General features: G+C 37.2%; 2 protein-coding genes across 2 annotated transcripts; one reads left to right on the forward strand and one right to left on the reverse strand.

Annotated features, from left to right (window-relative positions):
- The first annotated feature begins 6,268 nt into the window (after positions 1-6,268).
- On the forward strand, positions 6,269-7,246 carry LOC102999508 (olfactory receptor 6K6). The gene is given in 5 exon segments (XM_028163947.2): positions 6,269-6,440; positions 6,485-6,772; positions 6,775-6,820; positions 6,822-7,047; positions 7,049-7,246. Coding segments are annotated over 5 exon segments (927 nt in total). The 5' UTR covers positions 6,269-6,271.
- Positions 7,247-13,803: 6,557 nt separating this feature from the next.
- Positions 13,804-14,738, reverse strand: LOC102999222 (olfactory receptor 6N1). The gene is given in 2 exon segments (XM_028163946.2): positions 13,804-13,871; positions 13,874-14,738. Coding segments are annotated over 2 exon segments (933 nt in total).
- Positions 14,739-15,033: the final 295 nt, after the last annotated feature.

Consider the following 15,033-nt stretch of genomic DNA (forward strand, 5'->3'; position numbering starts at 1 on the left):
AATATGAATAAATAATTATAGATAATCATCAAACTTAGACATATAGCTAGATAATTTCAACAACATATGTATGCATTAGACGCTTTAGTAACACAAAAGAAGACCCCCAAACCAGCCTGGGAATAAAGAAAGACTTCCTGGAGGAGCAGATAATGTGCTGAATCTTGAAAAGTTGGTAAGAATTACAGAAGTGAAGTGTGTGCACATATTTTGGGTAGGGAGAAGAAAGGCAGGGTTGAAATTTCAGGAAGAGGGAAGAACAGGAAAAAAACCAAAGCACCATGGATCAACATAGCATTGTGAGAGTATAGCTACAAACAGTTTGGTTGCTGGGACTTACAGTGTAAGGCACGGAATAGAGTGGGAAATGGGGCTATAGAGATGTGTAAGCAAAAGCTCAGGAATGTCCTTTATTTTCCCTGTCTTCCTTCTTCTTAGATAAACCAAGTCCTATTAAATGATACTGCAAGTTAAGTGAAAAATCATGATAGGGAATATATATTTGGGAATAATTAGTAGAGTTGTAATTGAAGGGAAAAGTTAATGTTTAGCTAGATTTGAGTTCAGAGGCTCAAGGTTCAATTTCTTCCCTGCCTTGTATTGCCTATGTGAACTGGAGCAAGCCTTTAGCTGCTATGAATTGTTCCATCTGCAAAATGGGAATAACTCTTGTCTTGGCTTCCTCATACAAATAGCTGTTTATTTTTAATTGTGGTAAAAAGCATGTAACATAAAATTTACCATAGTAAACATTTTTAAGCATACAGATAGATATTTTTAAAGAATTAAATGAGATGTGTATTTAAAACTTCAAAAATATTGTTATTATCTCAGCAGAAGAAATGAAAAACATAGTGAAAAATGAGTGAAAAGCTGAGAAGAGAATAGTGTTTACTGATGGTCTATTCCAGAGAAGCATGATCCTGAGTGAAGTCTATTTTGACTCCCATAACTATTCTGGGTCCCAGAGCCCAGATCTATACTCCATTATGAGAGACAAGGTTATTTAGCCACAGGAAAGATTTTGAGTCCTGACCCTGAGGAATGCCTAATTCCTATGTGACACTTTTCCCCTAATATGTCCCTTAGAGGGGAGAATGAGATGCACCACATTTTTTAGATCCTGCGTTATTTAAAGAGAAACTCCCAGGAAAGACAATCTTTGCATTCTAGATATTCCCTAAAGAGCATTCAGAAACATCTATATCCTTACTGACAAACTAGCAGAGGGGGCAGGTTGTTGCAGAGATTCTGAGGAGCATTCCTGTGGTCTCAGGCAAGGTATGTGCTAACGACTATTAAAAGGATATTATCCAGTTAAGACTGCTAACCTGCCTTTTACTGTTATTGTGCCTGCCCAGTAATTTCCCTATACCCTTAGATCTTCTGTAGCCAAATTTCCTGGCCTTTCAGGGTAAAATTTTTTCAATATATGGAGTAAAACTTCATATTTTTAGAACTTTATCACATAAGTAAAGAAATTAGAATAATGAGATAGGAGATCTAGAAGCGATATTAGGAAGAATATAGTTCAGCTAACAGCTAAAGATACTGATAATATCTAAGGTGTTTCCAACACTAAAATGTTGAAGTTCAAAGAATTCTGGATTCCTGGGGACTTTCAGAGAAATTTACTGCTTTTTTCCGGGATTAAAATCTAATGCAAGTTTCTTTTTACTCTACAAGGAATATTTGTAGGCTCAGTGCCTTGGGCACTGATGATTATTTGTCATTCCAGGATTTTTTTAAATGTACTTTATGTGTCTCAGGAGCAAAAATAATGTTTTGTTCAACTTTATATAGCCCCTGAACCTATGGCAGTGACTGACACATAGCAGAGGATCAGTAAATAATTGTTAATTGAATAAATATATAGATGATTAATAACAATGCAAACTTACTACTGAGAAAAGCCTCACTCAAAGCAACAAAGTAGTCACTCTATTTGCCTTTTATGAGCCACTTAACTCTGAACTTACTTTTTCATAGCCCCATAGTCTCTTCTTGCTTTATCCATCTGTGCTCTCCATAATGACTACTCAGCCTGGCCATTCTCTGGTACTTTAGGCTGAGAAATGATAACACAAAAAAGACAGAGAAGTGGCTACTTCCATCAGAGAACACTCAGAACTCTCACATATTTCCCCATGCAGGCCCTCTGCCCTTCTGCTTCACTGGTGCCTGTCCCCTTCTAAAGTCTGTCTCTCCTACCTTTCTTTTCCAAGGCTTGAGACATAAGGCAAGAGGCATCCTCTATAAGTTAATTTTCCTAGCCTTCAATGCATTTATTTTAATCTGTGTATGACCTGAAAATAAAAAAAACACATTATCTCTCTCATCTCACACCCAGTACAGTCTTAAGTATATAGTGGTACTCAGAGTAAGAAACAGAATGACTGATGAATCCTGATCTAAATTTCCCACCGTGGTATGAATAATAGTAGTGGCTTCTAAGACCTACAAACCAGGCTTCCAGTTATTGCTTTGGATCCTAGCTATGTGAAGTTGGGCAAGTTATTTTTCCCCTCTGGTTCTCAATTTCTCTACCTGTAAAACAATAATAATCATCTCTCTACCATAAGTAGAAATAAATGAGATAAAATATGTAAGGTGCCTAATATCGTGACCACCACATGGGAACTCTTCAGTAACACTATTTTGTTTATCCTTTATGATTCCCTCTGAGGAGCTTTTTGTCTACTTGAGGGAGATAATGCTGATATTCAGATATTTAAAATGCAAAAATACTGTTAGACATGATGAAAGAGGAAAATATACTCTTTTATTTTTGAAAAAAACCCTTGCAAGTCATATATTTGATATTACATAGTTCATATTATTATTAGTCATATATAGCACATTAAGTCAAATCAATTCTAGTCAACATGCATATCATATCTAATAGATCATGAGCTTAATCAGCAAGCCGCATGAAAACATCAACCTGCTTGGCATGTGTCCCTCTTCTCGCTCTGGTACCATAACTTTTGGGGGTTTCTATTAATGAGCTTTATCAGACATCTGGTTCTTACTTCAGGACCACCTCACCTAAAATCGCCCACTCTTCCCCTTTAAATAAGACATCCTGATGGACTAGTGACTACTCAGCCCATGCTCACACATAACTGTGGTTTCATGCATTTGGTATTTTTTAATTTTTAAAGGGATGCTGTGACTCAGCTATGGCCATCTGAGGCCTTAACACAGCCAAATAAATTGTAGCTGGACTTTAATTGAATATTATTTACCAACATCATCAACCATAAGTTGCTATTCAGTCAATGGTTACAGGACATAAGGGAACTGCAGACACACATGCACATACGTACACATACATGCATATGCGTGTGTGTACACATACACGTATACACACTTATATAAGTAGGCATACATGCATATGCATCGAACAGGTAAATGACCTGTTTAACAAACCCCTCTTACCCCCAATAAACCCCATGCTCTACATGCCTGTAAGGCCCTGCCAAACCCCCAAAACAAGGCAAAACATACAAATACATAGAATTTAGCTATCTACCCAATAAACATGAACAACTTAATGCTCAAAATTAGATAGACCTAGAGAATAAACCCTAATCATACCAATAAACTACTTAGATATTTACCATTTATATAGATAGACATCTCCCTAGATCTATCAAACATTTTTTATCAAAATTTTAACACTAAATCTAACATAAACCACATAAAACAACTATATACATGTTACTTCACTGTGTAAAAACAGTTTGTTAACGTAGCTTAAAATCTAAAGCAAGGCACTGAAAATGCCTAGATGAATTTACCAACTCCATAAATACATAAGTTTGGTCCCAGCCTTTCTATTAGTTTTTGTGTATTTTTTTTTTATTGGGGTATAGTTGTTTTACAATGTTGTGTTAGTTTCTACTGTACAGAGAAGTGGAGTTCCCTGTGCTATACAGCAGGTTCTCATTAGTTATCTATTTTATACATAGTAGTGTATATATGTCAATCCCAATCTCCCAATACATCCCACCTTCCCTTCCCTTGGTGTCCATAGGTTTGTTCTCTACATCTGTGTCTCTATTTCTGCCTTGCAAACCAGTTCATCTATACCATTTTTCTAGATTCCACATATATGCGTTACTATATGATATTTGTTTTTCTCTTTCTGACTTACCTCACTCTGTATGACAGTCTCTAGGTCCATCCACGTCTCTACAAATGACCCAATTTCATTCCTTTTTATGGCTGAGTAATATTCCACTGTATATATGTACAACATCTTCTTTATCCATTCATCTGTCAATGGACATTTAGGTTGTCTCCATGACCTGGCTATTGTAAACAGTGCTGTACTGAACATTGGGGTGCATGTGTCTTTTTGAATTATGGTTTTCTCTGGGTATATGCCCAGTATATTGCTGGGCCATATGGTAATTCTATGAGAGGGTTTACTTCTGGCAGTGAGGATCAATAACTCTTCTATGGTAATGAGAACATTTACCGGACATTGGCAACTTGGATTCCAACAGGAAGAGATCAAGAAAATAGAAAGGAGAAATGACATAAAAATAAAAATGCAGGAAATTTGTCCTATATGGCAGAGCTGATGGGTATGTAGAAAAATATTTGGCTTAACAATTTGACTGGCAAATAGAGAAAGACAAATGTCATATGATATCGCTTATATGTGGAATCTAAAAAAATGGTACAAATGAAGTTATTTACAAAACAGAAATAGAGTCACAGATGTAGAAAACAAATTTATGGTTACCAAGGGGGGGAGGGATAAACTGGGAGATTGGAATTGACATGTATACACTACTATATATAAAATAGATAATAAGGACCTACTGTACAGCACAGGGAACTCTATTCATACTCTGTAATGGCCTATATGGGAAAAGAGTCTAAAAAAAGAGTGGAGATATATATATATATATATATATATATATATATATATATATATATATATATATATAACTGATTCACTTTGCTATATATCTGAAACTAACACAACATTGTAAATCAAGTACACACCAAGAAAAAATTTTTAAAAATTAAAAAAAAAATAAATTGAAATCTATAAAAGGTAAAAGGAAAAAAAAATTGACAGGAACCTGATGAGAAAAGGCAATAAATATCAGGCTAAGATCTTTGGGTTTTATCCTTGAATGTTTTTGGAAAGACGAGGGACAGTAAAAGCCATGCTTAGAAATGTTTATCTGTAGAATGACTTGATGGAGGTAAGAAGACCAGTGAAAAAGATGTTAAAATAGTCAAGGTAAGAGATAAGCATACTGCTATCACTGAGTTTAATTAGCCTTGCAAAAAATTTAGTTGTCCTTTCTCCCCAACAACTAGATGCTGGCCTGATTTCTTTTGCAGCTGATTTTTGTGACACTTTCTTCACAAGATTGTCATAGTTGTTAGAGGAGGTTTTTTTGTTTGTTTGTTTTGTTTTGTTTTAAATTCAGGATGATTTCCTCCCTTTGGCTCTTATATGTGGCCTTTCTAGGAGGGATGGGATGTGTAGGGGTGAAGTTACATGTTTGCTCAAAATTCAATGGCCACTACTCAGGTACAAGGTGGTTCTGGAGAGACTCTTGGCCTGAGCAATTATCAATATCAACAACTGAGAGAGGAGAAGGGAAAAGATTTACAGAGAAAGCAGAGGAGAGGAGGGATAGTCCTGATATCTGGGTACTTACTATCTAGATGGAAAATAGACTTGTTACTATGAAACCAACAGAAAAGAGGCAGAGAGATAAAGCTGAATACTTTAGCCAGACTAAGATTAGATATCAGAGCTAGAAAAGATGGGAGAGCAACATGAAGACTTATTGACAGAAGGGATGCTGATAGTATTTTCTATTTTTAAATTGCTTTTCTAAAGAACAGGAGTTGAGAATAGTTAGAAAGAAAGGCATGTGTTTTAAAACTAAACACAGAAGGGCAGAGAGTGGGGAGAAAAACTCAGAAATTAAAGTGACTGAACCTCCAGAAAATATTTCCAGAAAATTAAATTTGTGTGCTGCTTTGTGTTTTCTTTGTATCATTTGAAGATGTTTACAAAAAGATTCAATTAGGGGTCCAAAAGCAAATATTTCAGATGTTTCTGGCATAGAGGTGCAGCTGAGAGATATTTCTAACTGGCCTGTGTAGGGCCCCAGTGTCAGCTTAAGTAACTGATTACAGAAAAGAGTGAAGCAATTTTCAATGGGTAATCTCCATCCCAATTCCAGGAATTTCTTTGTCTCCTTTCTTACTTTCCCAGATGACACAGGTGATGACCAGTGGAAATCAGAAAAGGGTGACTGAGTTCCTCTTCTCTGTGTTCCCACACCTGCATGAATGTGCCCTCTTACTCTTTATTCCCTTGCTCCTCATCTATGGATTGATCATAACAGGAAACCTAATGATATTCATTGTCATCCAGCTGGACATGATCTTGAACACCTCCCATGTATTTCTTCATCAGAAAAAAGTTGATCTTGAACACCTCCCATGTATTTCTTCATCAGTGTCCTCTCTTTCCTGGAGATCTGGTATACCATGACCACCATCCCCAAGATGCTCTCCTGCTTAGTCAGTGAGCAGAAGACCACCTATCTTGCTGGTTGCCTCATGTAGATGTACTTCTTCTACTCGGTCTCGCAGAAGACTGTCCTGACAGCAATGGCCATTGACAGGTACATAGCTATCTGCAATCCTCTCCATTACCCAACCATCATGACTCCCAAACTTTGTATCCATCTGACAGCTGGATCCTGTCTCTGTGGCTTCCTCCTGTGCTTCCTGAGATTTCATGGATTGCCACCCTGCCTTTCTGTGACCCAGCAGATCTTCTGTGACTCCACACCTGTGCTGAGCTTGGCCTGCACAGATACATCCCTGGTGGTCATTGTGGATGCCATCCGTGCAGTGGAGATCCTGGCCTCCTTCCTGGTCATCGCCCTATCCTACAACCGGATCATTGTGGTGATTGTGGGGATGGCCTCGGCTGAAGGCCGTCACAAAGCCTTTTCTACCTGTGCTGCCCACCTTGCTGTATTCTTGTTGTATTTTTGGCAGTGTGGCTGTCATGTACTTGCGATTCTCAGCCACCTACTCAGTGTTATGGGACACAACAATTGCAGTCCCTTTTGTTATCCTTGCTCCCTTCCTCAACCCCATTTTCTATAGCCTGAGAAATAAAGATATGAAAGATGCAATTGGGAGGCTTTTCTGCTGCCAGAAGAGGGCTGGTGGGGTTGGGAGCTAGATTGAGATCCTAGAGAGTCTGAAAAAACTCCTGGGAAGTTCAGCATTGCGCTGTTCCTTGTCTTGTTCATGATTATGCTTCTCTTTCTATTGTCACAGCTACTTGTTCTATTATTATAAGCAAGAATGAAAAACTGCTGTGTCCAAGTCATTGGTAGCAATCGTATAGCATGTTTACATCGACGCCTTTAACGTGGTTGTGGTAGCTGAAAACAGTACACGTGGGTTTTCCCGCTTTATAGTGCAGGCTAGGTTCTTCCTTACACTCTATCAGCTAGAATCCTGACCTTCTCTTCTGTGGTCCCACGTGCTGGTGAGGCCAGAGAGCAGGACAGAAGAGACATGAAAGACACCATGGTTCTTGATGTTGCTGTTAACTTTCCCCCAATCCTCTTTCCAGTAATGAACCCCATGTTGTTCAGCAGTCCACATCAATAAACAATTTCCTGACACTAGAGAGAAGGCTTCTCCACTTTTACCTTATTTAATCCACAAAGTTAATTAACAGCCATGTTCTGATCATGTACACCATGTGTTGTAGAATTTTAGGCCATTGGAGTGACATCGAAATTAATAACGGTAATAGTCTACTATATGTCTCTAGTAATTTACCATTTAAAATATTTTTACATATATGAATCCTCTTCATGTTTTAAAAAGAACTAAAGTAATTAGGTCAGATACCACCATTATTTAAGTGTTGGAACAAAAGCTTGAAGAAGTTTAATGACTTGCCTAAAGTCATATAGGTCGTTGGTGACAGAGCTGGGACTTAACCTAAGAACTCTACTTCATTCTCTGTCCCCAGTAAATACATATTTTCATTTAATCTGTTCAGTGTTCAAGAAAAGAAATTATACAAAATTTTCACCCAAAGTTTCATGATATCTTACCAGTCTTCGATGAGTACTAGGAGTCGTGTGTTCTTTCCTCTGTGAATTTCTCAGTCCTCAGGTGATTGTGGCATCATGGAAAGACTATTGGACTGTGGGGTTCAAGGACAAGATTTTATACCTTTTTCTGCCACTAAGTTGTGCCTTTTCCTTGTCTGTAAAATTATATGTTTGGATTATGTCAGTGGTTTCCCAAACTGATGATTCTCAAACTGATCATCAGAACCTATGATTGAGAAAAAAGTTCCCAAGAATATTCTGATGATGAGTTAGATGTGGGAATGGCTGGATTAGATAATTACTAAGATCATTCCTAGCTCTAGGGCTCTTTGATATGCATAAGAGATAAGATTTTTTTAAAACTGTCTGAGTTTATGGTAAGGGCCTTACATGTATTGACCTATTTATCCTCACAACAATCCTGTGAAATAAATATTAAACCTTTTTTTTTTTTCCAAATGAGAAACATGAAACACAGAGTTTCAATAACTAGTCCAAGTACGCAGAATAAATTGTTAGGAATCCAAGGCAGATACTCAAGTCTATCTGATCCCAGAGACAGGTCTTTATATGCCATGATCTTATGCCCATTTTACATAGCTTTGATCCTAGACCAATTACTAAACCTAAGAAGAGTTCCAAAGGAAATATGGTATTCAGTGAGTAAATGTGATGACTAATTAAACAGAAAGTGGTAAAAGGGTTTACTCCTCCAGATTTCAAAATTTATTTATTTAAAAAAAAGTTAGAATAGCAATTTTATGTTAGATGCCCTGTTAAGTACAGAGGGTTCACTTAGTGGCCTTTGGAGACCTTGGAGTCTAATGAATCATTATCACTGTTATTTTTTTTTTTTTACAACAAGTTTTTTTAATAAGAAATGGGCAAAGACAGCTTTCTTTTCAGAATCAAAATGCAGAACAAATGGAAATATTATGGTATTTAACCTTGACAAGTTCGAGCCTCCACAAATAATGCAACCAAGTTTTACAATTTTAACAGCCCTTCTACATACACTATATCTTCTCTATCTTAGTTCCAAATTTTATCTTCATTCCCAAATATGCCAATTGCATTGTTATTTAAAAAGAAAGAGCCTTCCCAGTTACTGTCAAAAACTACTATTTAGCTTACCCCTCCACTACTCAGCAAACTACAGAGAGAATGGAGTGTAATACGAGCAGTACAGAGTCTTACGCAATTCATGAGGACCACTTAGTCCTTACATGAATCTGGTTGCTAACATTTCTATTATACTGTGACAATAACTCCTGACTGTTATCTCTGAGAAATGGGGAGAGTAAATTCTTAATAAAAGACACCAGGTACAAAGCAACATTTTACTTTTGTTGTGATTTAAAAAAAAGTCACATTTTACAGATAAAATGTAGAACCCTGAAATACTGACATTCTCTTATCATGCACAATGCTGAGGTTCTCTTACAATTCACTTTAAAACTGCAATTAAAAATGTACAAAAAAGAAAAGAAAAAAAAAATCAACCCTCAAAGTATCACTGCTATTAATGTGTCATTATTCATTGAATTCACCATTTTTCTTGGCATGAAATATAATGGTTCCTATAGCCTCATTGTTCCCAGCCATTAGGCTATTTTATTTCCTCTAAACTTTCCAAAGTTTAGTATTTGTGCTTCAGGTTGCTTTGAATATGTACCATTTTTTGTCCTTCCCTCTCTTTCAATCCTGCACATTGATTCTTTTCACAAGGATAACCTTAACCTTTGGAATGGAAGCTCTCCTACACTGTTAGTGGGAATGTAAATTGGCATAGCCACTATGGAGAACAGTATGGAGGTTCCTCAAAAAACTAAAAATAGAACTACCATATGACACAGCAATGCCACTCTTGGGCATATACCTGGGGAAAACCATAATTCAAAAAGATACATGCACCCCAATGTTCATTGCAGCACTATTTACAATAGCCAAGACATGCAAGCAACCTAAATGTCCATCAACAGAGGAGTGGATAAAGAAGATGTGGTACATATATACAATGGAATATTACTCAGCCACAATAAGGAACAAAATAGTGCCATTTTCAGAGACATGGATAGACCTAGAGACTTTCATACAGAGTGAAGTAAGTCAGAAAGAAAAAAACAAGTAACATGTATTATCGCTTATATGTGGAATCTAGAAAAATGGTACAGATGATCTTATTTGCAAAGCAGAAATAGAGACACAGATGTAGAGAACAAACTTATAGATGCCAAGGGGGGAAGAGCGGGGGTGAGGTGAACTGGGAGATTGGGATTGACATATATACACTACCATGTATAAAATAGATAACTAATGAGAACCTACTGTATAGCACAGGGAACTCTACTCAGTGCTCTGTGGTGACCTAAATGGGAAGGAAATCTTAAAAAAAGGGGATATATGTATACGTTTAACTGATTCACTTTGCTGTACAGCAGAAACATTGCACACACGACACAGCACAACATTGTAAAGCAACTGTACTCCATAAAAATTAATAATAAAAAAGAAACTATTGGTGACACCAATGACAAGCCCATATCAGGTTACAGTAGCAAAAGGAGAAGGAATAAAGGAGGAAGGAGGGAGGATCTGTCATACAGGTGGAGGCAGAATTCAGAGGAACGAGACTAAGATGATAATTCCATCCATATTCTTCATTGCTTCACTCCCTTGACCTCTTCTTAGGCCCAGCCCTATTTCAGTACAGGAGTATCTCCTATGCATAATAGTGCCTTTGCTTTCTGCTTAAGGTCATCAGCATGAGAGAATAGCTATTTTCCCCATTTGTTCTGAACTTGAAGTTACCTTTGGAGACATAAGGTTGTCTCTACACCTGTGAGGAATCACTCTTTAGCATATCTGAACAAAGCTAATCTAGCTTCTGCTTGAACACTTAACCAAGGTAGTCTCCTACAATGTTAGGTAGTTCTAATTTTCAGATAGCTTCTCCTTATTAGAGTAAACTTAGGTGGTCGCTAAGACTAAGGATTTGAGATCATACTGTTTGAACATGAACCTTGGCTTTTCCACTTTCCAGCTGTACAACCATGGGGAACTAGCATAGCTGTCCTGAGCCTCTGTATCCCTGTCTGTAATATGGGATCTTCAAGGATTTTGAAGACTAAATGCTATAATGTGTATAAAATGCTGAACACAGTATTTCTATAATGCTTATCAAATATCAGTTATTATTAAGCAATGCTTCTGTTACTTTTATTATTGTTCTGAGCTGAAAATCACTTCCAGACCCCTAATCTTGTACAACTCCAGGGGATGCCATTCAATCTTTAGTTTTTGCTTTCTGGAATCCCAGTAGCAAATGCTGGGTTACCCAAATTTCACAACATAAATTACACAGGGCCAAGAACTGAAACTGTGGTATGAACTTTTGGCTCAAACAAAAGAACACCTTGCCCTTGCACACATAAATAACAGAGTCTTGGTTAAGATGCAACAATGTCTCCCCATGTTGGAAATTTACTGTCTTTCAGAAGACACAGTTCTTTATGTTTTAAAACTAAAAAAACAGTGAGTTATAACTAAACCCTTTAGCAAAAGAGTCAGTACTCTCAGAGCATAGGATTAAACACTGCTTCTCTAAAACTGGGATTGGAGGTCCTCGTTCTCTCCATTTAAATTTCATTTCCCTCCGGCAGGGATTGAAACCCCAGGGAACAAAGCACCAGGTCTGCATAAAGTACATATGTTGGCTATGCAAAATCCTGGTTTGGGTCATTTAGCCAGTGATATCCCTAAATTAAATACTTATTTTTCCTTTAAAAATTAAATGTTTTATTGTTTATTTTGCTATGCTAGATCAACTTTCATATATCTTATATCTTTGGATTTATCAACTCCCACTCAGGGTAAAGTACCAAAATCAAGGAGATAACATTTATTTTTGATACATATCTCTCCTTTCAATAATCTCTTCCCAACCCATCCCCTTCGTGCATTTAAAATCACTATGTTCAGAGAATATAGTCAGTAAAATATCTATATTTTGAAATAGAATTTATTTACAAGAACTTGTTTTCACATGCAGAGTCCCTGATTCTGATTTGCTCTGAAGTTTTGGCAAGTGTCATATCTATCTAAGTCTAAATGTCCAGTTCTGTAAAATAGAAATAATTATTGCTTTCATAAATACGGCTAATTATGATTTATCCTTTACTTTTCAGTTTACATGTAACTTACTCAAAGAAAGAGTGCCTGTGTATTTTATTACTAATTACCACAATTTAAATTAATTAATTGTAATTAATTATAAATTAATTGCCATCTTAATGTCTAGAATCTTCAAATCTTTTTAAACACCTTAAGCACAGGAACTTAAAAAAAAACAAAACAAAACAGGGTAGCATCTGTTTTGTTCATCATTTTATGTAAAGCTTAGCACATCATCTGCTATACAGTAAGAACTAAATAAATATGTGCTGACTTGACCGAATGGATAGATGGATATCTTTAAGATGGTAGAAATACAAATACTTTGGGATCTTTATTATGTAGATCTATGTAATTCTACATAGAATTAAAGATTTTCGTATAGTCAACATTTGATTGTCTACTAACAGTAGATATCCAATGCATAAATAATCCCTAATACCAACTAATAATTAAATCTTCGTATTTCTTGTATGCTAAGCTATAGGGCTATTTTTCATACATTAAAGGAAATAATTAGTTTAAAATGAAAAAAAGAAGTAGTCCAACATAAAAAGTAATCCTATTTCCTGCCATGGACTCTACTCCTTCACTTTCATACTTTATACTGGGAATAGATATTAAGACCACTGAGACCAACACATCTCACAGATTCTCCCTCTGGCTAATTTACTTCTTTTTTCCTTTTAAGAAAAGTATCTGAGAAGTATTTTTGCTTAATTATATTTTCCTTGATATTGTTCTAACACTCAGAGTAATGATGAGAGTTCTGGGCAGAGTAAAGGAAATAAAAATAAATGTAACTTTTTTTTTTTTTTTTTACTATCAGTTATATGCTGGACTTTTTGTACTGTGGTTTACAAACCTGATTACTAATTCTCAAAACAACCATCAAGAGCATATTTTTAATAAATGATGAAATTGACTCTTCAATTAAGAAAGTTTGAGTTACTTTACAGAGATCATGTAATTAATAAGTGACTAAATGAACTAGGATTTAAACCCAGATATATGTGATCTCTAAAACATGCTTTTCTCTACTATACCAGTGTTTTCCATTTTAATACATAAATGATTGATATACATGAAATGCTTATAAATGGTACATGAAAAACCATTTTTTGTTATTTAGCAAATATTATCATTTATCACATGACAATGTATTTACATTAAATCAAGTAAATTTGAAAATTGTACATATTGTAGGTAAGACACCGATTTGACCAAAATCCTAAGTATGGTATACAAATGTCTGGGATTTGAAAAACACTGCAGTGCATCATATTACTAGAGAGAATTTCCAATCTCTGGTCTCAAGTCACATGTGGCTGCAGCAAATAGCATAATGGCTGCATTAACACTGAAAACTAGGCAGCAGTTCAGTATCCCATGTAGAAAATCCCTGAGCACTTGATATTTCATCTATGGCTACTGAGGATACCCAACGTCACCATATCCTCAGCCCCACACACTTGGCCTGCCTCCTCCACCTTCACTCCAGCATCCCCGTCCTCTTTAACTGCCTCCTCACAGCCTCCTTGATCTCCTTGTTGTGAAGCTGTAGATAAAGGGGTTGAGGAAGGGTGTGAGCACCGAGTAGAACACCGACAGGGCCTGGTCATAGTCCAGCAAGTAGCTCTTCTTCAGTCACACATACATGAAGAGGATTCTTCCATAGACAATGAGGACCACGGTGAGGTGGGAGGCACGTATGAAGAAGGCCTTCCTCTTACCTGCAGCTGGAGGAATTCTGAGCACAGTGCAGATGATCAGCACATAGGGGCTGAGGATCAACAGAAAGGCAGCCAGGATCTTGCAGGAGTTGATAACAAAGTACACTAGGACATTGATCGATGTGTCCGTACAAGCCAAGCTCAGCACAAGAGGGAAATCGCAAAAGATGTGCTGAATGTGATTGGGGGCACAAAAAGGGAGGTGGGAGACCAAGGAAATTTCAGTCAGTGGCCCAGCCAAGCCTCCTAACCAACAGCCAACAGCAATCTTGACACAGAGTGCTGGGGTCATGCTGGTAGGGTAGTGGAGAGGCTGACAGATAGCTAAGTACCTGTCATAAGCCATAGCTGTGAGGAGATAGCACTCAGTAGCCCCAAGAGAGTGGAAGAAATAGATTTGCAGAAGGCACCCAGAGAAAGAAATGGTCTTCTCACTGAACAAGTTCAACAGCATCTTGGGGTTGGTGGCAACTGTGTAGTCAAGCTCCAGTAAGGAGAGAATGCTGACAAAGAGGTACATGGGTGTGTGGAGCCAGGAGTTCAGGCAGACCACCAGGAATATCACCAGGTTGCCCAGTATAGTAGTGAGGTAGATTAGGAGTAACAAAAGAAAGAGATAAGCCTGAACACCCTGAAGATGGGGAAAGTCCAAGATGATGAACTCTGTTACCTGGCTCCAATTCCTGGGCTTCATTGCTCACCATTCGTATCTCTGGAATGTAAACTATGGAAGGATGAGAAAGAATGTTGAGCCAAAGAAGTCCCAAGAAGAAGGCTCAAAGTACTTTTCTTCTCCCTCTGCACCTCCAGAGTAAAGCACATTCAGTACCTGCTCTAAGAGGCCAGAGTTTCTATCCCTCCCCCCAACCACTGTCAATAGCCTTCTTCGGAGTATCCAATCTTATAATCAGACTTAAAACATCTTCTCTGATTATACAGGCCCATTTTGGGCCCCTGTAATCCATTCTATAACCAATTTATCTTGCTTA

Source organism: Balaenoptera acutorostrata, chromosome 1, assembly GCF_949987535.1.
Source record: "Balaenoptera acutorostrata chromosome 1, mBalAcu1.1, whole genome shotgun sequence".
Taxonomy (NCBI): Eukaryota; Metazoa; Chordata; class Mammalia; order Artiodactyla; family Balaenopteridae; genus Balaenoptera; species Balaenoptera acutorostrata.